The sequence below is a fragment of the Myotis lucifugus genome, unplaced genomic scaffold (genome assembly GCF_000147115.1).
Source record: "Myotis lucifugus unplaced genomic scaffold, Myoluc2.0 scaffold_314, whole genome shotgun sequence".
In the NCBI taxonomy this organism is placed as follows: Eukaryota; Metazoa; Chordata; class Mammalia; order Chiroptera; family Vespertilionidae; genus Myotis; species Myotis lucifugus.
This window is the reverse complement of record NW_005871362.1, coordinates 892,923-917,554: the sequence shown is the minus strand read 5'-3', so window position 1 is coordinate 917,554 and position 24,632 is coordinate 892,923. Positions and strand designations below refer to the sequence as shown.

The following is a 24,632-nucleotide window of genomic DNA, read 5'->3' as shown; positions in this document are numbered from 1 at the left end:
CTCCTCCCAGCACATACACAATCCTCATATCCTGGTCCTCATACATCCCCCTCCCTCCGAGTACATTCAATTTCTCATGTCTTATTTCCTCCCCTTAGCACATTTTGTAACCTTCTGTAACCCTTCCATGCCGCACACCCTAGCACATTCCCTACTGGTCTTATGCCTGAATCAAATCTTTGATTCAGCACCCTCCTCTGAGATTCTAGTGTATTGGGTGTGTAAAACCATTAATTTTACAGCCTGTATTCGATTTTGTATGAAGTTAAGGAGGCTTCTGGCAACACAGGGGCCAAATATCAGCCCTAGGAGGAGTATAATGACTGGTCCTGCTAGTGCGGAAAGCAGGGTAGTCAGCCAGGGGGATCAAGAAAATAAATTTTCATACCAATTGCCTTCTGCCCTCCTCGCCTCTTCTTGGTCGGCCAGCCGTTTACGCAGCTGACTAAGGCTTTCCCTGATTACACCTGAGTGGTTGGTGTAAAAACAGCAAGTTTCCCCTAAGGCCAGACAGAGGCCTCCCTGCTTTAGGAAAAGCAGATCTAGGCCTCTTCTGTTTTGCAACACCACCTCTGCAAGTGAGCTGAGGGAGTCCTCCAGTTGGCTAACAGAGTTCTCAAGAGTGCTTAAATTTTTATCTATCTGCTTGCTTAACTCTTTATAATTTTGGTGGCCAGTTGCTAGGGCGGCTGTTCCGACGGCCGTGGACTCTGCTATTCCTATTCCCATAAGGAGGGGGACTAGGACGGGGGCCCTTTTAATTCTCATAGGTTTGAGGTTTAAATGTTCTTGGCCCCCTTCTCCCGAATAATAGTACACCTGCGGGAGGATATGAGTTAGAATGCATAGTTCAGGGTTTGTCGGATGCTGGAGGGCTGGAGAGAAAATGCAAGGGGTTATACCAGTTGTACATACCCACCAAGTCCCCTCCGGAGCTACTAAGCAGGTGGGGGTCTCTCCTGCATAATTCTTTGGAAGTACAATAGATGAATTACATAGATCATCATACATGGAATTGCTGAGGGGGTAGTTTCTAGGGTACACACAAGTCCCTGGGTTCAGGATGTCCCCAAGAGTGAGTCCTGGTTGTTTGTGTCCCCACATACACAGTCCGTCCGGCAGACTTTCTACCGAAAGGTTCCTGATGGCAAAAGCGTCCCTCCCAAGTTTGGCCTCCGCCCCTATCCCAATATAATAAGGGGGTTCAGGGTTAAGGCGCAACCAGCAATCAGCAGTTAGGTTTGGGGAGGTGCGATTCAGGAAAGAAAACATTAAGTCCAGAGTTCCCAGCAGTTGCTGGTTTGGTCTTCCTGTGCCTGCTCCTAAAAGCTGTTCTGTAGGTGGAGCAGGGCCGGGGTTCCCAGGCTTTTGTGACTCAAGGAAACCAGGAGGCTTTGCTGGGGCTGGGTGCTGTGGCAAGCTCGGCCTCTTTTGTTTGTCTAGGGGAAGTAAGGGGCCAATCGGATTGAGCCACCGGGGAAGGGCCCGGCGCTGAATGGTGAAGAGCTGGCCAGGGTCTCGGCCGCTGACATAAAGTCTTAGCCCCCACGTCTTTCCCCCTTCCCATTGGTCAGTCCACCAGGCAAGAGGCATGAGGATGACGGGGTTGCAATCTCCGACAATGCAGTTCTTCCTTGGGGCCCCAGGTCGAATTTCTCTGGTCATACGGAGGAGCTTGTCGGTGGGAGGTTTCTTCCACAGGGCTAGGGTCTCACAGCCCCAAGAGGCACAATAGAAATTGTCCTCTCCTCCACAGTCACTACCCCCTTCCCGGGGACAGACATAATGTTCAGTGTGCCATAATCCTTGCTCTAGGGACAAGGTTCCGCACCCATAACTCTTGCCTCCGGTGGCCCAGGGTTGGTCCCCCCAGCCATACCTGGTTGACATGGATTGGCTATGGGAATTTCCCCAGTTCTTTCCAAACAGTTTGTAGAGATCGGTCTGGATGACAGGCGCCCCTACTCCTACAACAGAACCTATAACAGTCCCATCAATAGTCCATGTGACCTCCCAAGAGTAATTCTTGGCTGAATGGGGATTTCCCATCCCTGGCTGCACGCAGATGAGAAGAGTCAGGATGAACACCGAGTGAGTCTGACCTTCAACGGGTCTCCGGTCTTCTGGATCTGCCATCTCTCGACGCTGTCGTTTGCCTTCTTCACCTGTGTAAGATGGATCCAGTGTCTTTTTCCTGCAACTTTGATGGCGGTTGGAGTGCTCAGCACCACCTGGTAGGGTCCATCCCATCTAGGTTCTAGGCTGCCAGGGTCGTGATGCTTCACCCAGACGAGGTCACCCGAAGAGAAGGCAGGCTGCGTCGGACTGGTTCTCAGTGCGTCCTCCTCCCGTAAGGCTCTCACCACCCGTTGTGCTGACGTGGCGCTGCTCTGCAAAGCCTGTAAGGACTTAAGCAAATTTCGGGTAGACAGCCGGGCAATTTCTTCCTCCCTTAGGCGGGGAAGAAGAGGTGGCGGTCTATCAAACATAATTTCAAATGGGGTGAGTCCTTTTATATACGGGGTGCAGCTAGCTCTGAGGAGGGCAAAAGGAAGGAGACTTACCCAGTTTTCGCCAGTCTCTAATTTTAACTTAGTTAATGTTTCCTTTAAGGTCCAATTCATTCTCTCTATCTGTCCAGAACTCTGTGGTCTATAAACACAATGTAATTTCCAAGTTATTCTCAGGGCTTTAACTATAGATTGTGTAACTTTGGCGACCCCATATATAGTGGCAGGCCAAACCGGGGGACAATTTCAGAGAGGAGTTTCCTAACTATTACCTGTGCTGTTTCTGCCTTGGTTGGGTAGGCCTCAGGCCATCCAGAGAAGGTATCAACAAAAACCAGCAGGTACTTATATCCTCCTCGTCCTCCTGGTATCTCAGTGAAGTCCACTTCCCAGTGTTCTCCAGGGTTCTGACCTCAGAATTGCTGTCCCGGCGCGGCCACAAGAGGGGGTCCTTGGTTCACCTGGGCACACACTTGGCACGTTCTGGCCAAGTCTTGAGATATTTTCTGGAGCCTTGGGATGTAGAATTCTCTTCCCAGTAGTTCTGATAGCTTTGTTCCCCCCAGGTGGGTACTTTGGTGGGTCTGGGAAGCGATGGTCCGCCCCAGGGCTTCTGGTACTATAGGCCTACCATCTGGCAGAATTAGCCATCCAGCCTCTCCTTCCTGGGCCCTTAGCCTCTCAGCTAGCTCCTGCTCCTTCGGTAGATAAGTAGGCTTCTCTGGGAGCCTCCATGCTGGCAGGGCTATGAGAACCTCCAAGGGCCCTACTGGTCTTTTAGCCACTTCCTTGGTGGTTTGGTCTGCAAATCTATTTCCCTGTGCTTCGGGACTATTTCCTTTCTGGTGCCCCCGGCAATGAATTACCGCCACTTCCTTTGGCCCCCATATGGCTGCCAGGAGGTTAAGTATTTCAGAAGCATTTTTAATGTCCTTTCCTCCTGATGTCAAAAGACCTCTTTCCTGATATAGGGCCCCATGCACATGTACTGTGGCAAAAGCATACCGACTGTCCGTGAAAATGTTCACTCTTTTTCCTTTTCCCCACCGGAGAGCCTGAGTGAGTGCTATTATCTCTGCCTTTTGGGCTGAGGTGCCTCGTTCTAAGGCCTGTGCCCAGAGAATCTCCTTTTGTGTCACTACTGCCGCCCCTGCATACTGGATACCTCCTTCCACGAAGCTGCTCCCGTCCGTGTAGAGGGTCTCATCCGGATTCTGCAGGGGCTGGTCCACGAGGTCCTCTCAGAGGGAAGTGAGGGCAGTCAATGTCTCTTCACAGTCATGCAGAGGGGCCTCTGCCTCCTCGTCCGGGAGGAGTGTGGCTGGGTTCAAGGCAGCCGTTTTCAGGAAACTGACTCGTGGTGGGTCTAGCAGCAACACCTGGTACTGGGTAATGCGAGCATTAGACATCCATCTCTCCGGGGGGCTTCTTAATAAGGTCTCAACTGCATGCGGGGCAACTACTTGGAGATTTTGGCCAAAGGTTAGCTTTGAGGCTTCCTTTACTAGTAGGGCAGTGGCCGCAATGGCTCTCAAGCAGTTGGGCCATCCTGATGCCACTGGGTCAAGTCTTTTAGAGAGATAGGCTACGGGGCGCTTCCATGGTCCCAGGGGTTGCGTGAGGACCCCTTTCGCCACCCCTTTGTTCTCAGCTACATATAGCTGGAAGGGCTTGGTTAAGTCTGGCAGGGCAAGTGCTGGGGCACTTACCAGGGCTTCTTTTAGTTTCTTATAGGCCTCTTCTTCCTTTTCTGTCCAGACCAGGGCGGCCTCCTTTCCCCCCGTTGCAGAGTATAATGGCCGTGCAATTTCTGCAAAACCTAGTATCCATAGCCTGCAATAACCCACCGCCCCGAGGAACTCCCGAACTTGCCTCTTGGTGGTAGGTCTTGGGATTGACAAGATAGCCTTTATTCTGCTGCTGGATAAAGTTCGCCTACCCTCTTCTATGTTGTAACCCAAATATGTCACTCGGGTAGTGCACAGCTGAGCTTTCTTGGCTGAGACCCGATACCCCAAACAATCTAGGGCGGTCAGCAACTCTCGAGTGGCCTGCTTACAGTCCTGTTCCTCCTCTGTGGCCAATAGGAGGTCATCTACATATTGGAGCAGAGTCACCCGTGGATGGTCCTGACGGAACTCACGGAGATCTTGGTTTAGGGCCTCATCGAACAGAGTGGGTGATTTCTTAAATCCTTGCGGCAACCTAGTCCAAGTTAACTGTCCAGACTCTCCTTCTGTTGGGTCCACCCACTCAAAGGCAAAGATAGGTTGACTCTGCTTTGCCAGGGGTAGGGAGAAAAAGGCATCCTTTAGGTCTAAAACAGTATAGAACCGGTGTTCTGGCTTGAGGAGGCTGAGAAGAGTGTAAGGGTTCAGGACCGTGGGATGGATAGTCTCAACCCTCTTGTTTACTTCCCTTAAGTCCTGCACCGGCCTAAAATCCTCAGTCCCTGGTTTTTGTACTGGCAACAGGGGACTGTTCCAAGCAGATTGGCAAGGAATCAAGATTCCAGCCTCTCTCAGCCTCTTAATGTGCTTGGCGATTCCTGCTCTCGCCTTCTGGCTCATTGGATATTGCCGAACTCTGACTGGGGTGGCACTGCTGGTCAGCTGGACTACAATTGGAGGTCGGTGTTTAGCTAGCCCTGGCGGATTTTCCTCCGCCCAAACTCCCGGGATAGCCCGCCTTAATTGTTGGAGATAGGCATCTGCTGAGACTTCCCCAGGCTCCTCCTCGTGTAGTAAATATTCCTCCTGTAGGGGCAATGTCAGGAGATATATCCCCGCAGTCCCTGGGTCTTGCAATTTGACCTCTGGCCCTGGCCCTTCAAAGGAAATTGTGGCCCGTAATTTGCTCAGCAAGTCCCGGCCTAGCAAAGGGCAAGGGCACTCTGGCATTACTAGAAATGAGTGAGTCACTGAGCCATTTCCTAGGTCACTAATCCGACCTTTAGTCCATGGGTAGGATTTTACTTTTCCCGTTGCCCCTTTGATGGGGATTTTGGTCTTAGAGACAGGACCCACTGGCTGTTGCAGGACAGAGAAGGTGGCTCCCGTGTCCACAAGGAAGTCCACCTTTTGGCCCCCCACTGTCAGAGTTATCCTGGGCTCTTGGGGGCCAGCTGAGCCCTGACGACCCTAATCCATCTCCTCCACCAGCACGGGAGTTGACTTCCCCGTACGTTCAGGGCACTCCCTTTTCCAGTGTCCTTCCTTTTTACATAGTGCACACTGATTTTTCCCAAGCCGGGGTCGGACTTCTTTGTTTCCAGGAGGCTTTCTTTTGCCTTTATTGTCTCTCTGGCCCCTTGGGCCTTTTTCCTCATTTAGGGCCAGGAGAACCTTGGCCATCCGGGTGTTTAAATCTGCCGTCGGGTCCTCCCGATTATTGAAAACCTTCTGGGCTACCTCAACCAACTCAGAGATTGATTTTCCCTCAAAGCCTTCTAGCTTCTGTAATTTTTTCCTAATATCTGGGGCCGACTGGGAAACAAATGCAACAACGACAGCCCTCCGATTTTCCGGAGCATCAGGGTCAATGGGGGTATACACCCGATAGGCCTCGCACAGCCTCTCAAGGAAAGCTGCCGGGCTCTCATTAGGCCCCTGGACTGTCTCTGTCACCTTAGAAAGGTTTGTGGGTCTCCGAGCAGCAGCTCGGATGGCCCCCAATAGAGTCTGGCGATACTGATCGAGAGCCTCCTTTCCCCTCTCAGTATTGGGATTCCAAGTAGGTCGCCGGGAGGGAAATACAGCCTCTAATCTGTCTTGTTCAGAAGTGGGCTGCCCATCCGGACCCAGCACAAATCTCCTCCCCTCCACCTTGATTCTCTCTCTCTCCTCTGAAGTGAAAAGAGTTTGCATCAACTGTTGACAATCATCCCAGGTAGGTTGATGGGTAAAAAACACAGACTCTAAAAGAGAAATCAACCCCTGTGGATTCTGGGAGAAAGAAGGATTCTGGTTCTTCCAATTATATAGGTCACTGGTAGAAAAGGGGACATAAACCATAAAAGGCTGCCCATCTGGACCTAAATCCAAAGGGCCTGCTTGCCTTAATGGCAATATGGGAGCTGCAGGACTGGCAGATGCCGCATGGTCCCGCGGCTTCTCCCCCCATCCTTCTCTCTCTCCATACGCTGCCCCTTGCCTCGTGAGAGAAGGGGAAAGCGGAGCCGGGCCCTGGACTGGGGCTTCCGGAGGAACGGAAACCGGCTGTGGAGAAGGCCGGGGCTCCTGACCGGGGTCATTTGCCACCGTGGTACCGGTGGAGGGAGGAGCATACGGGGGAGGTCTGGCCTCGGGGAGTGCCTCCTCACCCGTATCCTGCAGAACAGGGGGAGTTTTGCCCTTCTTGGCTGAGGCCAAGAGAACTGTCTGTCTCTGTCCCAATTTCTTTTCCTTATTTTGACAAATTTGTAACCACCTTGGTTTTTCAGTCAAAATATCAACCCACACTTGAATATAGGGAATTTGGTCGGGGTGACCCGGCCGGCCGTAGACAACATGGTGAACCCGAAAAGCAGTGGTTAAATCATAAGTCCCTATGACCGGCCATCCCACCTGGAAAGTGGGCCACTCCCTTTCACAGAATTTCTGCAAATCAAAAGCATTAACATTATGACCATATCCTTCAGCTCGCTTCTTGAAGTCCTGAAAATTGTTCAAAAAACATTGCAGCGGGGTGCACACAGAAGCAGACGACGACCCTTGACCTATTTTGACAAACACCAAGACAACAAACACCAGACAGACAAACCCAGTGCAGCCTACAGCCGCACAAACCAGGGACCCCGGCCACCGTCGTGGCCGCGGGTCAGGACCAGGAGTACCGCTGCATCCAGCCCTCCGTATCGGTCCTTCCGTGGGACGTCCCAATTCCAGTTTAACGACCAGTCCCTTACCTCTCTCGAGAGTCTAGGTGGCTTGGTTTCCGAATTGAAAGTTTTGGGTGGACTGGAGGCCTCCTTGGTAGTCGTTCTCCACAGGTGTGGGGTATCTCGCTGAGTGCCCGGCGACAAGCGGGGGAGAGCCTCCTGCCCTGAATAGGGGGTCCCTCTCCTCCCTTCCGGGGGAGAGCCTCCTGCCTTGAATAGGGGGTCCCTCTCACCCCTGCCGGGGAAGAGCCTCCAGCCCTAAACAAGGGGTCCCTCTCCTCCCTGCCGGGTATCTCGCTGGGGCCTCCAAATGTTATGGGTTGGCTCAACGAGATAGACCACCGACTCAGAATTTAAATTTGAAAGCCGTTTATTAAGCTGGCCAGCTGACCACAGCCCGTACCTTCCCCCTCTGGGAAGCCTCGCGGCATGTGGCAGAGACCAAGGGTGCAGTATGATTCTTTATAGCAAAACAGTGTTCAAAGAATACAAAGCATTTCATTAGAAGTTCACAAAAAGTTCATGAGAACGGAGGGGAGGTAAACAGAGTCACACCTGGCTGGAGCGTATCATATTGTTTTTCTAAGACAATCTAGCAATTTTTCTTCCATGCTCTCTGACCCTGACATAATCCTTCTATAATCATTCTCCATACGTCAGTCCCTCCTCCCAGCACATACACAATCCTCATATCCTGGTCCTCATACATCCCCCTCCCTCCGAGTACATTCAATTTCTCATGTCTTATTTCCTCCCCTTAGCACATTTTGTAACCTTCTGTAACCCTTCCATGCCGCACACCCTAGCACAGAGTTAGTCCTCCATCTATACACATTGTAGGCAGTTTAGTGGGAAGGTCCAAGGCTTATTTCTTAAACCTTTTTTTTTTTTCAATGAGGATATCAAAATCAATACCCTAAAAGGCACATCAGGGGTAAACACTCAGCTTCCCTTCACAGCAGAGCCACCACTCTTAGTAAGGTTTAAAAGTCTAACTAAAAGCTCAATCCTAGTTACCTAGTCATTGAATGAACTCATTACCAAAACAAAACAAAACAAAACAAAACATAAAAATACTGAAACATTGCTCTTTCCGTCTATATGTTTCCACTTTTGACTTCTCATTAGAAAAAAACAATTAAAAGATACAATGGAATCTACTATAAAAAATGTCTTCATTTCTGGAGAGCAACTTGACACACATCATCCATAGCTGTTCATGAAGAAGTAGGAGTCATGAGACCCTGACTCATGTCTCAGATTAGTGTTTCTGCCATCACTGCTCACTGGTTAAACTGTTCCTTTGTTGTGTTTGTACATGTCCCTAATTTTGACTAGTGCTGGGAGCCGGTCCATCAATGCTGCTTGACACAGTCGCTGCAGGAATGAAACATCTGCACAGCATATGTTTCAAGGGACCTGGCATATATAGCATATTGTTCTTAATATGTTTGCTCTCCTTAGCGCCATGTGTTTTAACCAAGGTCACCTCTCCGAGAAAGGTTGTTTCCCCAGGTGGGGATTTTTACCTGAGGTTAGGGAGGGGATACAACCTCTTAACTAAGTGCCAGGCGGGTAGTTAATCACTTTAACTACAAACAATCACGCTTAAGCTACATAATCTTTACTCCCTAGAATGGAGATAAGAAACGCCCTAACCTTTGCAATAGAAATTGACAGGATTAAAATCGACTGGTATAAATACAGATGTAACAAAACAATAAACCTCAAATCCTGAGCAGATCCTAACCAGAACTTGGCTGGAGATCCTGGCTAGAGGTCCTGACTAGGCTGCTGATCAACTGAAGGCTGTCTCCTTGTCATTCCTTCTTCGCCGACTCCTTCCACACCTTTAGGGACCCCTGGACCTGCTGGGGTTGGACCCCAGCAGACTAGTATGTGAGCTTCTTGCCTGCGTGAAGGACTCCAGTCACCTCTCTATTGTTGATGAATTGGGGGCAGGAGTCTTGCTGAGGATTGCCAGCTAGGCTTCAATATTACCCATGCACTTTCATGTGTGTACAGCATGAATGCTGGAGAAAGGTCGTGATGTGACTTGCAAAAACAAAGGGATTTATAAGGGTCCCTGCAGTCATGGTAACTTTATGGCATCTCTGTATTTTTTCAGTCACTAAGAGATATTGTGTATGAGTGTGCAGGATAGGATCTGATTGTTCATTTGTTGATTCTTGGAATATGTAATGGACTCCTACTATGTACCTCCCATCACTAACCAGGGCCCTAGAGGCACAAGAGTGGATGAGAGAGACAAATTGGACATTATTGCTGATGTCCAACTATTTATTTACAACTAACATTTAAAAGGCACTTCAAGATGCCCTAAGATCCTTGATCCCCGCCAAACTTCTGACCTTAATGTGCTCCTCCAGAATTTTCCTGAATCTCTTTCACTGTCTCCCACATACCACATCCAATCTTTCAGCAAATCCTCTTGAATCCATGCTTTCAACAAATACAGAAACTGACCCCTTCCTCCCACACTAGTCTGACCACCCTCACCTGTCACCTGGATGACTGCACTTGCCTCCTCACCGGGCTCCCTGCCCTCCACCCAGCAGCCACACAGGTGCTGAGGAAAGTAGGCTAAAGTGAACATCCTGATTCCTTTTTGAGCAAGTTTTTCTGTCTGAATCTATGGCAGGAATGTGGGGTGTGGGGTGGGGAGGGGTCAATAGTTCTTTCTGAGTTTTTTTTTCTTAAAAGCTTGAAATCAATTCCCAAAATAGGAACTTCAGAAAGGCTAAATTTTGGAAAGGCTAAACACAGATCACTCACACCCTTTGCGGCTCTGAGCCCTCCAGAGGCTCCTCAGGTCAGTCAGAGGGAAGCCAGACTTCTGGCTATGGCCCCTCCCTTTCTAAATCCATCTCCTCTCATCTCCAGCTCTGTCTGCTTCAACTGGTTTGCCTCCATTTTTCTGCGCCAACATTTTAGTTGTTATTTTTTTTTATTTTTTTATTTTTTATTGCTTAAAGCATTACAAAGGGTATTACATATGCGTCCTTTTTTCCCCCCGCCCTTGACAATACCCCGGCTTCCCATACCCCCTTTATTTTTTTAATGCTTAAAATATTACAAAGAGTAGTACATTTGTCTCCTTTTCCCACCCTTGACCTTCCCCCGGCCTCCCCTATACCTCAGTGTCTTGTGTCCATTGCTCATGCTTGTATGCATGCATGCAAGTCCTTTGGTTGATCTCTTACCATCCCCCAATCCTTCCCAACCTCCTGCTGTATTTTGCCAGTCTGTTTAATGCTGCTGTGCCTCTGTATCTAGTTCTGTTCATCAGATTATAATGGTCTTTATTATCCATAAATGAGTGAGATCATGTGGTGTTTTTCTTTCACTGACTGGCTTATTTCACTGAGCATAATTCTCTCTAGTTCCATCCATGCTGATGCAAATGGTAAGAATTCCTTCTTTTTTATAGCAGCATAGTATTCCATTGTGTATATGTACCAAAGTTTTCTAATCCATTCATCTACTGATGGGCACTTAGGCTGTTTCCAGATCTTAGCTATGGTGAATTGTGCTGCTATGAACATAGGGATGCATATATCCTTTCTGTTTGGTGTTTCTGGTTTCTTGGGATATATTCCTAGCAGTGGGATCAATAGGTCAAATGGGAGTTCCATTTTTAACTTTTTGGGGAAACTCCATACTGTCTTCCATAGTGGCTGCACCAGTCTGCATTCCCACCAGCAGTGCACGAATGATCCTTTTTCTCCACATCCTCTCCAGCACTTGTCGTTTGTTGATTTGTTGATGATAGCCATTCTGACAGGTGTGAGATGGTACCTCATTGTTTTGATTTGCATCTCTCAAATGATTAGTGACTTGGAGCATGTTTTCATATGTCTCTTTGCTTTCTGAATGTCCTCTTTTGAAAGGTGTCTATTTAGGTCCTTTGCCCATTTTTGATTGGGTTGTTTATCTTTCTTTCGTTAAGTTGTATGAGTTCCCTATAAATGTTGGAGATTAAACCCTTATCCGTGATAACATTGGCAAATATGTTCACCCATGCAGTGGGCTTTCTTGTTGTTTTTTTGAAGGTTTCTTTTGCTGTGCAGAAGCTTTGTATTTTGATGTAGTTCCATTTGTTTGTTTTCTCTTTAGTTTCCACTGCCCTAGGAGATGTATTGGTGAAGAAATTGCTGCGGCATATGTCTGAGATTTTGTTGCCTTTGGATTCCTCTAGTATTTTTATGGTTTCCCGTCTACATTTAAGTCTTTTATTCATTTTGAGTTTATTTTTCTGTGTGATGTAAGTTGGTGGTCTAGTCTCATTTTTTGCATGTATCTGTCCAATTTTCCCAGCACCATTTATTGAAGAGACTCTCTTGACTGCATTGTATGTTCTTGCCTCCGTTGTCAAATATTAATTGAGCATATTGGTTCGGGTCGATTTCTGGGTATTCCATTGATCTATATGTCTGTTCTTGTGCCAGTACCAGGCAGTTTTGAGAACAGTGGCTTTGTAATACAGCTTGATATCTGGTATTGAGATCCCACCTACTTCCTTCTTTCTCAGGATTGCTGCAGCTATTCGGGGTCTTTTTATATTCCAAATGAATTTTTGGAGAGTTCGTTCTAGATCTGTGAAGTATGCCATTGGTATTTTGATGGTAAGTGTGTTGAATTTATAGATTGCTTTGGGTAGTATGGACATTTTAATGATGTTGATTCTACCAATCTAAGAACATGGTATGTTCTTCCATCTGTTTATGTCTTACTCTATCTCTTTTTTCAACGTCCTGTAGTTTTCTGAGTAGAGGTCTTTTAGCTCTTTAGTTAAGTTTATTCCTAGGTATCTTAATTTTTTTGGTGCAATGGTAAATGGGATTGCTTTTTTCGTATCTCTTTCTGTAAGTTCATTATTGGTGTATAGAAATGCCATAGATTTCTTGGCGTTAATTTTGTATCCTGTTACATTGCAGAATTCATTTATTAAGTCTACTAGTTTTTTGATGGAGTCTTTAGGGTTTTTTATGTACAATATCCTGTCATCTGCAAATAAGGACAGTTTTACTTCCTCTTTTCCAATTTGGATGCCTTTTATTTCTTCTTCTTGCCTAATCGCAATGGCTAATACTTCCAGTACTATCTCGAACAGGAGTGGTGAGAGTAGGCATCCCTGTCTTGTTCCTGTTCTTAAGGGAAATGGTTTTAGATTTGCCCATTGCGTATGATGTTGGCTTAGGGTTTGTCATATATGGCTTTTATTATGTTGAAGTATGATCCTTCTATTCTAACTTTGCTGAGAGTTTTTTTCAAAAATGGGTGTTGGATTTTGTAAAACGCTTTTTCTGCAGCAATTGATATGACTATGTGGTTTTTATCTCTCAATTTGTTTATGTGATGTATTACGTTTACTGATCTGCAGATATTGTAACATCCTTGCATCCCTGGGATAAATCCTACTTGGTCATGGTGTATGATCTTTCTGATGTACTGCTGGATCCAATTTGCTAGGATTTTGATGAGGATTTTGGCATATACGTTCATGAGGGATATTGGCCTGTATTTCTCTTTCATTGTGTCTTCTTTATCTGGTTTTGGTAATTGGGTTATGCTGGGTTCATATGATGAGTTTGGAAGTGTTCCTTCCTCTTGAATTTTTTGGAATAATCTGAGGAGGATAGGTTTTAGTTCTTCCTTGAATGTTTGGTAAAACTCCAATGTGAACCCGTTTGGCCCTGGACTTTTGTTTGCTGGAAGCTTTTTGATGACTGCTTCAATTCCTTCCATAGTTATTGGCCTATTGAGATTTTTAGATTCTTCCTGATTGAGTTTTGAAGGTTGTATTTTTCTAGGAATATGTCCATTTCCTCTAGGTTGTCTAGTTTGTTGGAGTAGAGCTGTCCATAGTATTTTTTAACAATCATTTGTATTTCTGTGGGGTCTGTTGTTATTTCGCCTCTATCATTTCTGATTTTGTTTATTTGGGTCCTCTCTTTGCTTCTTGGTGAGCCTGGTTAGAGGTTCATCAATCTTGTTTATTCTTTCAAAGAACCAGCTCTTGGTTTTGTTGATCTTTTGTATTTTTTGTGGTTTTTTTTTTTTCGTCTCTATGTTGTTTATCTCCACTCTGATCTTTATTATTTCCTTCCTTCTGCTTACACTGGGCTTTTCTTGTTGCTCTCTTTCTAACTCTTTGAGTTGTATGGTTAGGTGATTTATTATCATTGTTTCTTGTTTTTTGCAGTAGGCTTGTAGAGCTATGAACATCCCTCTCAAGACTGCTTTCCCTGTGTCCCATAGGTTTTGGATTGTTGTGTATTCATTATCATTTGTTGCCATGATGTTTTTTATTTTTTCTTTGATCTCTCTGGTAACCCAGTCATTGTTTAATAGCATGCTATTTAATCTCCATATGTTTGATTTTTTGGGATTTTTTTATTGTAGTTGATTTCCAGTTTTATGCCATTGTGATCTGTGAAGATGCTTGATATGATCTTTATCTTCTTGAATTGGAAGAGACTTTGCCTGTGACCCAATATATGGTCTATCTTTGAAAATGACCGAAGTGCACTTGAGATAATGTATATTCTGTAGCTTTGGGGTGAAATGTTCTGAAGATACCAACTAATTCCATCTGATCTAGTGAGTCATTTAGGATTGATGTTTCTTTGCTGATTTTTTTTTAGAGGATTTGTCCAATGAAGATAGTGGGGTATTAAAGTCCCCTACTATGATTGCATTGGTGTCAATCTCTCCCTTGATCTCCTCCAGAAGTTTTATTTATTTATTTTTTACATATTTGGGTGCTCCTATATTGGGTGCGTATATGTTTACCAGAGTTGTTTCTTCTTGTTGGATTGCTCCCTTTAGTATTATGAAGTGGCCTTCCTTATCTCTTTTTATGTCCTTCACTTTGAGATCTGATTTGTCAGATATAAGTATTGCTACCCCAGCTTTTTTTTTTTTTCATTTCCATTTGCTTGAAAAACCCTTTTCCATCCCTTACCATCAGTCTGTGTGTGTCTTTTTTTCTGAGGTGGGTTTCCTGTAGACAGCAGATATCCGGGTCATGTTTTCTCATCCACTCAGTTACCCTATGTCTTTTGATTGGGGCATTTAATCCATTTACATTTAAAGTTATTATTGATAGATACTTGTGTGTCGCCATTTTTATTCTTTATCCCTATGTTCCTTCTTCTTTTCCTATTTTTTTTTTTACAGCAGACCCTTTAGCATTTCTTGCATTGCTGGTTTGTTGGTAATAAATTCCTGTAGTCCTTTTTTGTCTGTGAAGCTCTTGATTTCACCCTCAATTTTGATTGATAGCCTTGCTGGTTACAGTATTCTTGGATTCAGACCTTTCCTTTGCATGACTTTGTATATTTCATTCCATTCCCTTCTTGCCTGATGAGTTTTTGTTGAGAAATCAGTCGCTAGTCTGATCGGGGATCCTTTGTAGGTAACTTTCTGTCTCTCTCTAGCCGCTTTTAAGATTCTTGCTTTGTCGTTGGTGTTTGCCAATTTAATTAAAATGTGCCTTGGTGATGGTATTTTGGGGTTCATTTTGTTTGGGACTCTGTGAGCTTCTTGGATTTGTGTGAGTTTTTTCTTCCATATATCATGGAAGTTTTCTGTCATTATTTCTTCAAACAGGTTTTCTATTCCTTGCTCAGATTCCTTTTCTTCTGGCACCCTATTATGCGGATGTTGTTTCATTTCATGTTGTACCAAAGTTCTCTTAGGCTCTCCTCCTGCTTTTTAATTTTTTTTCTAGAAGCTGCTCTGCTTGGGTATTTTTTCTTACCTTGTCTTTTGGCTCACTGATGCAGTCCTCTACTTCTTCTAGACTACTGTTGATGCTTTCTATTGAGGTCTTTATAGCAGTGATGTCATTTTTCATCTCTTCTTGGTTCTTTTTCATTTCCTCTTGGTTCTTACACATATTATTGAATTTGTCTTCCATTCTTTTCATCCACTTTATGGCCATTTCTATGAATTCTTTCTCTGACAGGTTGCTTGCCTCCATTGCCTCCAATTTGTTTACTTCCTTTTCTGGTGATGCCTGTTTTTCCTTCATATGTGGGCTGTTTCTTTTCTCCCCATGATCTCTCTTCTCCAGGTGTTATTATTTTTTTTTATGTAGTTCTCTCTCTGCTGCATTGATTTAAAGCCACAAAATACAACAAAAGAAGGCACAATGCACAAGGCACTAAACACAAATATATTCACGATACTAATAACCCCAAATAAAGGTGACCACCTGAGAAAAGAGAATTAGCGGATAAGGATGAAAAAAGAAGAGAAAAAATAAAAAAGAGGAAAAGAAAAAAAGGAGTGCAAATTGAAATTGGGAAAAGAAAAAAAAGTAAGAGAAAAAAAGAGAATGAAATAGAAGAGAGGAAGAAACTATTTAATTGGGGAGAAAACTCCAATAGAACAGCCTCAAATCCCAACAAATTCTAGCAACAGGAACCTAGACATGAATGCAAAATACAAAAAACAACTAATATCAAGCTAGGCGAGGTAAAACAGAAGCAAAATATAACCGAATAAAACAACAAAAAGAGAAAAAGAAAAAGCGAAACAATCTCACAAACAAGCAGAAAAAATCCCAATACAATCAACAATCAAGCAAACAACAAAACGACAGAGAGAACAAAAATGTGGATAGTGAAGAAAGAGAAGAGAGAGGTATATATGGATGTTGAGCAGGGGATTGGAAATTAGATATATAAGTAGGGAGAAATTTTAACAGGGGGTAAAAAGAAGGAATAGGAAAAATCTAAAGCAGAATAGGGTAAGAGAAACAGGACAACAAAAGCGGAAAAGTGCCCTAACAGGTTTGGCTCAGTGGATAGAGCTCAGCCTGTAGACTGAAGGGTCCCAGGTTGGATTCCAGTCAAGCGCATGTACCTTGGTTGTGGGTACATCCCCAGTACGATGTGTGCAGGAGGCAGCTGATCGATGTTTCTCTCTCATCAATGTTTCTAGCTCTCTATCCCTCTCCCTTCCTCTCTGAAAAACATCAATAAAATATACTTTTTTAAAAGGGGGGGGTGAGGAAGAGAGTTTTGGCATAATGGTAAACTTGAGATAAAGTAAAATGATGCTAAAGAAAAGATGAAAATAGAATGTAGAACACTAATCCCAAAATAAAATAAAAAGAAAATAAAATGACACTTAAAAAAAAAGGTAAAATGGTAGTAGTAATAATACTGGTTAAAAATAAAAATGTAGTAATTAAAAAAAGGTAAAATCAGGTGACAAAAAAAATTTAGTTTCTTAAGTAAAAGGTGAAAAAATAAAAATGTGCTGTAGTGAAGGTCCTTCACTTCCTATACTCTTCTGTTTGGCACGCCTCAGTCCTGTCAGGTATTCAGGAGAGTGTTGAAGTACCCTGCGATACTCTGTTCCTCCGTGTTGTAAACCACAGTCCTGATTTTAAAGCAGGCAGTATTTCTTTGTTTCCCAGACTGCCTTTATTTGTGTTTACAGAAGAGTCAGTTTGTGGTTCAGCCCCTGGGTGCCAGTGTTTCTGGATTGATGTTTGAAGCTATAAGTCCTCTCTAGCCAGTATTTAGGTTTTATTTTCTCTATCACACTTAATACTGGTTTGGGATCGTCGACTGCCCCAGAGCTGGTTCCTTGATTGTTACTCCTGCTCTGATTCCCAGGTTCCACAAAAACAACTTTCCCGTGCAGTCTCTGTGAATAACCCCAATTGGATGATCCTATGTATTGGGTTTAATAATCAAAAGCAAAGATTTAAGGAGAAAAGAAAGAAAAAAAAAGAGCCAGAGTAGGTACATGAGCTCGCAACCCTCCACCATCCAGCTCTGTGTGAAATTCTCCCAAAGTCTCTTCCGCAAGTCCCCTCTCCCCTGGCACTAAGCAGCAGGCACACTGGGAAAATATGAGACTGCCTTTTTCCACCCAGTTCAGCTATGGGCTGATTTTTACAGTTCCCTTCTGCCAGCAGCCCTGTTGGTTCCTTTCCAAACTCGTGGATCACGCTGGCCTCAAAGGCCTCAGACTTGGTGGGGTGCAGATTTTCTCGCAGGTTCCTCTCTCAAACCTGAATTACAAACCGCACCTTTATCTAGGTGAAATCTGACCTTTCTGAGAGGAGGAGCAGGGCTATTCTGAGTCCACTTATTCGCTCTGCTTGAAAACCAGTGTTCCTGGGTTCCTACCTGATCCCTTGGTCTGCTCCAACATTTTTAAATGGAAAGAATCAAAAACACACCACACATCCCTTATTTCATTCTAACGTACTATCACATTATTACTGTTGTTGCTGTGTGGGTTACTGGGGGACTGCCCCACTAGCATGCCATGTCCATGAGGACTGGGGTTTTGTCTGTTCTGTCTCATACCTGCACCCCCAGTACTTAGAGCAGTGTCAGCATATGGTGAGCAGTAGTTTGGTCTTCTTTGATAAATGAGTAAAGAAGTTACACATGTGATCATGATTGGAAGGGTTAAATATGGGGTATCATGACCTCACATAACTGGGATTCTGACCTAGACTGAGGGACCAGGGAGACTTTCCTGAAGAGAGGCATCTAATTGAGCAAGAGCCCAAGCTAAGCTAGAGCTGACGGGGGCAGGAGTAAGAGGTCCAGTCCGAGGGCACAGGAGATGCAAAGGCCAGGAGGTGGGAAAGTTGAGGGAAGTAAACCAGTTAAACTGACTCATTTGGGTGATTAAATGAGCTAATAGACCTGAAGTGCCCAGTACACACAGTGTCTACTAAAAAATAAAATAAAAGGCCAGCTGTTGTCATTATTGCACATCCAGGGTTTGCCCTCCTGGTAACAACAATAACAGAATAAAAGGGTTCTTCCCTCCCGAACTACAAAAGCAATTCATAACATCAAGCCTTGATTACAGCTTGACTGTGGTATAAGTGACAAGCGATAAACCACATATATGCAAATACAAACTCCCTGTCACCCAAAATTTTCTCATGTGCTTTTGTACTCCCACTCTCTGCACCCCACCCCACAGTCAACAGGCAATCACTCATCCTGACTTTCTTGATAGATTATTTTGCATTTTCTAAAAAGCTATATACATGGAATTACATCATATGCTCTTCTTTTGGAATGGCTTCTTTCAGTAAGCATAATGATTTTTATGAGGTGGAATTCTTATAACCAGATATTAATCCTTTTAAAGTGAACATTTCACTGACACTATAGACAAAATGTTGTTCAGTCACTATGTTACCTAGTACTGAAACATTTTCATCACCACAAATAAAACTCTGCACCCAAAGAAAGGTTGCTCCCAACTCTACAGCCCCTATCCCTGGACACCCCCAATCTGAATTCTGTCTCCTTGTCTTTCATTTCCCTGTTTTCTGTACCATCTACCCTGCCAGCCTGTACATCTGGTGCCCCACTTGTCCCAATTTCAGGGCCCTAATCTAAGCCTTTAACACCTTATTCTTCCTCTGAACCGCATTTCTCACCAGTCACATCCATCTAGCTCTGAGGGAATGGCACCCCAGTACCAATGCACCAGCTCCAGTGGCTGCTTTCTCAACAGGTAGGTCAGTTCCCCTCATGTTCCTCAGCCCAACCTAAACCCACACATAGAGAGCATTCCTACATTAAAGCCCTAGGTGCCATTGAACTCATAAAATGCCTCACACCCCCAACCTCCCAAGCTTTACAATTTCCCATTCTGACTCTGAACAAACCCCATCCCTCCACGACCCCTTCTTATGTTCGCTTCTGCTTACCCACTATCCAACTTTGACCAAGTCCAAAAACAATCCACCATATACCCCAGAGGCCACAATTAGCAGGAAACAAAACAAAACCAGAGGAGAGATTTATTTCCATTTCCCAGGTTCTGCTTTTTGAATTTCTATACCAGACACATCGAGTTTGCAAAGCAACAACAAATAGAGACAACGAATGCAGACCCTGATGTCTGGCCTGAGCTCTGGGTCATGGAGGGCTGGAAACAGGGTCGTCCAGTGTAGGCCTGCGGGTGGCTGACCTCACAGGGACGTGCATGTTTACTGGAGTTGTTCTTTTATCACTGAATATTTGTTTAATTCTCTGTGATATTGTTCTTCAAAGGTGCAGTGAAAATGAATATAGAATGAGAACACTTTTGGTGGTTAGGTCGCATCTTCTCAGATCTGGTGCAAGGGCCACTCAGAGGCAACCTGGGAAAGATCTGGAAAGTCAGGCCATCTATTGCTGTAAACACCACATCAGAGGAGAGGAAGAAAAGTGGGAAACATTTTTTTGGAGGATTGTAGCCACATAAGGAAAGAAATGGGAAAATATGAAATTATGGTAAGGATGGACACTGTAAGATGACAGGTTCAGATAATTACAGGAAGATGATGTCAAAGTAAAACTTGAGCCATACAAATTTCGGGAGGTAAGAAAGTCCTTATTCAAGACCATGCAGCAGGGCAGTGAGACTGTCCTCAAAACACCTGAAATAAAAGGCTGGAGAGATTTTAAAAACAGAAGGAATCATAGGCATCAGTGTTTGCTAATTGGATTGACACAAGAGATAAATAAAACTCATTAAATCATGACAGGATGGTTTTCTTTCTTATTATATTTAAACCTAGTTGAGAGAGAGAGAGAGAGAGAGAGAGAGAGAGAGAGAGAGAGAGATGTTTGTGAGAGAGAAAATATCAGTTGCCTCCTCTAAATGCCTTGACCAAGGACTGAACATGCAAACTTTAGGTGTTTGGGAGAAAGTGCCAACCAACTTGGTCTCGCTGGTGAGGGTAAGCAGGATTTTTTACATCTTGGTTTTAAATGTCCCCAACCAAGTTAAGCTTCTACACTTCCTCAGAGACAGAGAAAAAGAAAACAGGCGAATTACATTTTAACAGAATGGACCCAAACCTTCTATGCAGATATTCTATGAATCATATTACTGACAAGAAGTTATGTTTATTAAAAATACACTTCTATTGATTTCAGAGAGAGGAAGAAAGAATGAGAGAGACATAGAAACATCAATGAGGAAAGAGAATCATTGATTGTCTGCTTCCTGCACACCATAACTGGGAATCAACCCTGAAAGCCGGCATGTGTCCTGACTGGGAATTGAACCATGACCTCCTGGTTCTTGGGTTGATGCTCAACCACTAAGCCATTACAGCTGGGAGGCAAGAAGCTTTTAAGGAGACTTAGGTATATTTCAAAAGGACAGAGAAAGGATCTGCAATTACAAATTGCAGTTATATTTATTTCTAAAGGAAATACTCTAAAAAATTAGAGATAAGAATCCTAGTCAGGAAGAAAAATTAAAGATCCTGAGGGAATAATGAGGCCTCTTGTTCATAACACAGCTGCGTTCTGCACAGTGTAGGCAAACACAACTAAATCCTTTCAGCCAAGTCCCAGTTTGCATTGCCATCAGTTCCTGCAATTTCTAAAGAAGTGCAAGTTCCCAGCCATTTATAAATAGATGCCAAATAGTTGAGAGACTGAACAGAGATGGCATCTGATCTTTCAGAATGAGACACTACATTTCTCTCTACAGTCACATTCCCTTTGATCAAACCTCACCTCCAAGGAAGACAAGTATTGTGATCCTATCATATATATGCCTGGTGTCATTCAATTTGGCCTGATTAGTGACCTAAGTGCAGAGGAATGACATTCACCTTCTACTTTGCTCTGATGCAGGTTTTTCTATGCAACCTGAAATGGGAGATTTAACAGCCTCTTGAGATTAGGCGGCCTCACCCTCACACTTCACCTGCAGTCTCTCTAGCTTTGGGTGATGCCCTCCTCTCAAACAGATTATGAGTCTTCAACAGGTCAAAAATAGCTCCATAAAAGGTGAGGTTGTTTATAATTCTGTGGGCATCAGTTTGAACTAGGACATTTGCTAAGCATCTCTTAAATTACCAACGTAAGAAGGACAGAGTGCTACTGAACTTATGCAAATAAGTCTGTTGCCATAAGCATAAGAATACTCCAGAAGGCATAAGTAATTTTTTGGGAGAAGTCAAACAGGGAGGCAAAGTCACTGTTGCATCTCACATAGGTGTTCTCTTGTCTATTCCCATCATAATCAGTGTCCAGGCACCCTCCACAGGTCTCCCTGGAAATGTGAGAGAGCTCATGTTCCTGTCAGCTTATGTATTACTCCTGCAGGTCTTTACACAATAACTGCCCCTCCTGTGAAGCACATGGTGTCCCCTCCATTGTGGAGATGGTGCAAATGGAACCAATCAGAGATGGGGTCCAATGTGGAATGTTACATTACGTTAACAATAATGACAATGCCAGCTCAAATTTTTTAGTATTTATTGATTCAAAGCAAGTCTTCTAAGCAATTTCCACGACCACAAGAAATCTAATAGGTGCATTTTTTTTATTTTTTTTTAGTTTAAGAACATAGGGAAGGGGAGGAGGATCACTAGTACTTGACATCTAACTTTACAGGCGCACTTGTAGCGGAGAAGAAGGGGTGGGAGACTTTACACTGGTAGTTCCCAGCATCCTCTCTCCTGACAGGGTCTATGGTGAGGGTTCTGTGGTCCTGGGAAAGCTTCATCCTCTTCCTGAGCCACAGACTCAGGAATAACCAGTTGGTGGAGCTCGCATCTGTGTGGCAGGTCATGACCACGGCATCTTCATTCTCTGTGACTGTGGTGTTGCTGGCTAGGAGTGTGGGCACACTCAGTGGCCCTGTGAAGAAATAGAGGGTGAGAATGATTGAGTGTGAGCTTGAGACCCGGGGCTATGCTCCTTCCTCAAAGATCTCAACCCTGACTCTGATTGCTCTGAGGGTAATTTGGTTCCACAGTAAAAATTAATTTATTCTAAATTTGTCATCACTCCCCAACCAAACGTATCCCTCTGAGCTGCTGACCCCTAAGAAGGAAGGATCTAAACCAATGTTTAGTCTAGGGATCCATAGACACCTAATAATGCCCTCAGGGTGGAGGTAAAGATAGGGCTGTGGCTGCACAGACCTCAGGTGACTCAGATCAACTTCTCAGAGTCTGTGTGACTCTGTTAGGGACTGTATCTCCCTATGCCTCACTTTCCCCTCAGTGAAGAAAAATGAATATTTGACTGATAGGTGGACCATGTACTAATCATAAAATATTCACAGTATCTGACATAAATATTTGGAAGGAAATTTGCTCAAATAAGAGGCATTTGTTATTGATGGACTTCACTAGAGAATCCCCTGGGCTGATCTCTTGTGGATGAGCTGCTGCCAGGAGCATGTTTTCTCCAGTTCCTCCCTTGGGACACTGATCTTTCTCTAGACTCTCCTAAGTCCCCCAGAACAGTCAGATAATAATCTGGGGAGCTAGTCCAATTTTGCTCTCCACATACAGTGTCAGGTGAAGGAGGGTTTAGCCCCAACTGATGACTAGCTCAAGAGCCTTGTGACTCTGGCACACGGGAAACTGTTGTTCTCACTCAGGCCTTCACCGGAGGCAAAACCCAACCTGACACAGGCTCCCCAGGACATTTGCAGTTAGGACATTGTTACAGGGGCCTGAGAGGGGCTGCCCAAGCTAAGCTCCACTGTGAGGAACTCAGGAAGCCCCTCAGGCCAGGACTTTACAGAGTCCTGCAGGTTCTTTTTCAGGGACATGATCAGGGAAAGTGGCCCAGGGACCTGGACCGAGACTGGTCTCCCTCTTCTCACTCACTCCCATCAAATTGCTCATTCTCTATGTGGTTAATGTCTGTGGGGCTGGAATCTGGGAAGGAAACTCTGACCTTAGGATGTTTGTCTCCACTGTGTGTGTCCTGCACTAAATTCCCAAACCCAGCTTGGGACATGATGCAGAGGGGGATAGAGGAGAGTCCAGGGCTGGCAGTCCTGTGTGTGAAGTAGAATTCACCCCACCCAACACCTAGAGGTCAGAGAGCAATCACTCACGGTATATACTGAGCCATCCAGATCCTCTTACTCTTTGTGAATTTGCAAGGACGGCTACTACGACATACGTATCTTCGTCCCTCGCAGTGACGTTTTTTATGATCAGGGTTCCATCAAGGTTTATTTCCTCTCGACCACTGTATTTGGGACCTGTTAGATATTCACTGGAATACCATGGACGAGACCCAATGAAATTATGGTAGTTCATCTCTTCTCCCCTGTACCAAATAAACCCTGTAACATCAGGAGGTGTATTGCGGAGATGTAGAATCACATCATGCCCTTCAAAAGCAAAGGTCGAGGCAATAGCAAATCGAGCAGTGGTGGGCGTGATCCACAAGGTTAAGAGGAAGACTAGAAGGGAAGAGAGAAATTGATCAGTATTTTGATCTACGTATTGGGATGTAGCGATGAGGCATTTCTCTTCATCTCTCAGCCTTAGTCTTCATGTGAGTTCATGTGTGCATCTCCTTGGTCAAGGTCAGCAACATGGCCACCATGGCTTCAGCACCTCAGAACCTATGCTTCTTGTTTTCAATTCTATTTCCCAACTGTCTCTGTGGCTGTCCTAATTACTTCCCTCAGATCTCTGTTGACATTTGGTGGCCTTCTTGGAGGACCTTCCCTGACCACGTCCTCTAAAGACCCTCTATCTTCACTCTCTGACCTGTCCCCGCTCTGTGCCCTTCAAGGCACTAGTGGGTACCTGATGTCACAAGTAGATCTCTTCTTGTTTCCTTTCTCCCCATATAATGTGAGCTGCATGTGGGCAGGGGATTTTGTGATCTTGTGCGCCCAGTGCCTGCAATAGGCTACAAACACCTGTTGGTGAATGAATGACTGTCCCAGGGCTTGTCCACGTCCCATGTTGTATTTTCCCATATTTGTAGCTGGTGGTGGGGACAATGTTTAGCACCCTGGTAAAATGATTCTGGTATCACCTGAAATAAATTGTCATGACTGTGGTCAATTGTCAAAATTTAATACTCAGTGATCAATAACATAGCAAATGAACCATGATTGAGGTTTTCCTACCTCTCACCACTTCCACATGATCAGATATTATTGTTGTTGAGCTCCCTCTCTCATCCTACTCTGCACACCTGTCCTTTTACTCAGGTCCAAAGGGAAGCACTTCTTTCCCTCACAGAGCGCTGTCCTCCCCAGGAGATCTTGGCCAGTCTCCGACTCCCAACCTCCCTTTCATTCCCTGGGATTGTCCCCTCCTTACCGGCCAGCAGGAGCCCCAGCCTGGGGACACGTCCTTTTAGGGCAGAAGCTGCAGGGAACTCCATGGGGACTGCTGCCTGCTCCGTCCCTTTCTCTGAGAGAAGAGTGTTAGGTCCAGTAAGGCTCCC

At 44.8% G+C, this 24,632-nt stretch overlaps 1 protein-coding gene across 1 annotated transcript; it reads right to left on the bottom strand.

Annotated features, from left to right (window-relative positions):
* Positions 1–366: 366 nt before the first annotated feature.
* Positions 367–24,632, bottom strand: LOC106699118. Its single transcript, XM_023764055.1, is given in 6 exon segments — positions 367–819; positions 2,103–2,719; positions 2,722–7,165; positions 21,883–22,058; positions 23,275–23,628; positions 24,506–24,632. Coding segments are annotated over 6 exon segments (6,108 nt in total). The 5' UTR covers positions 24,570–24,632.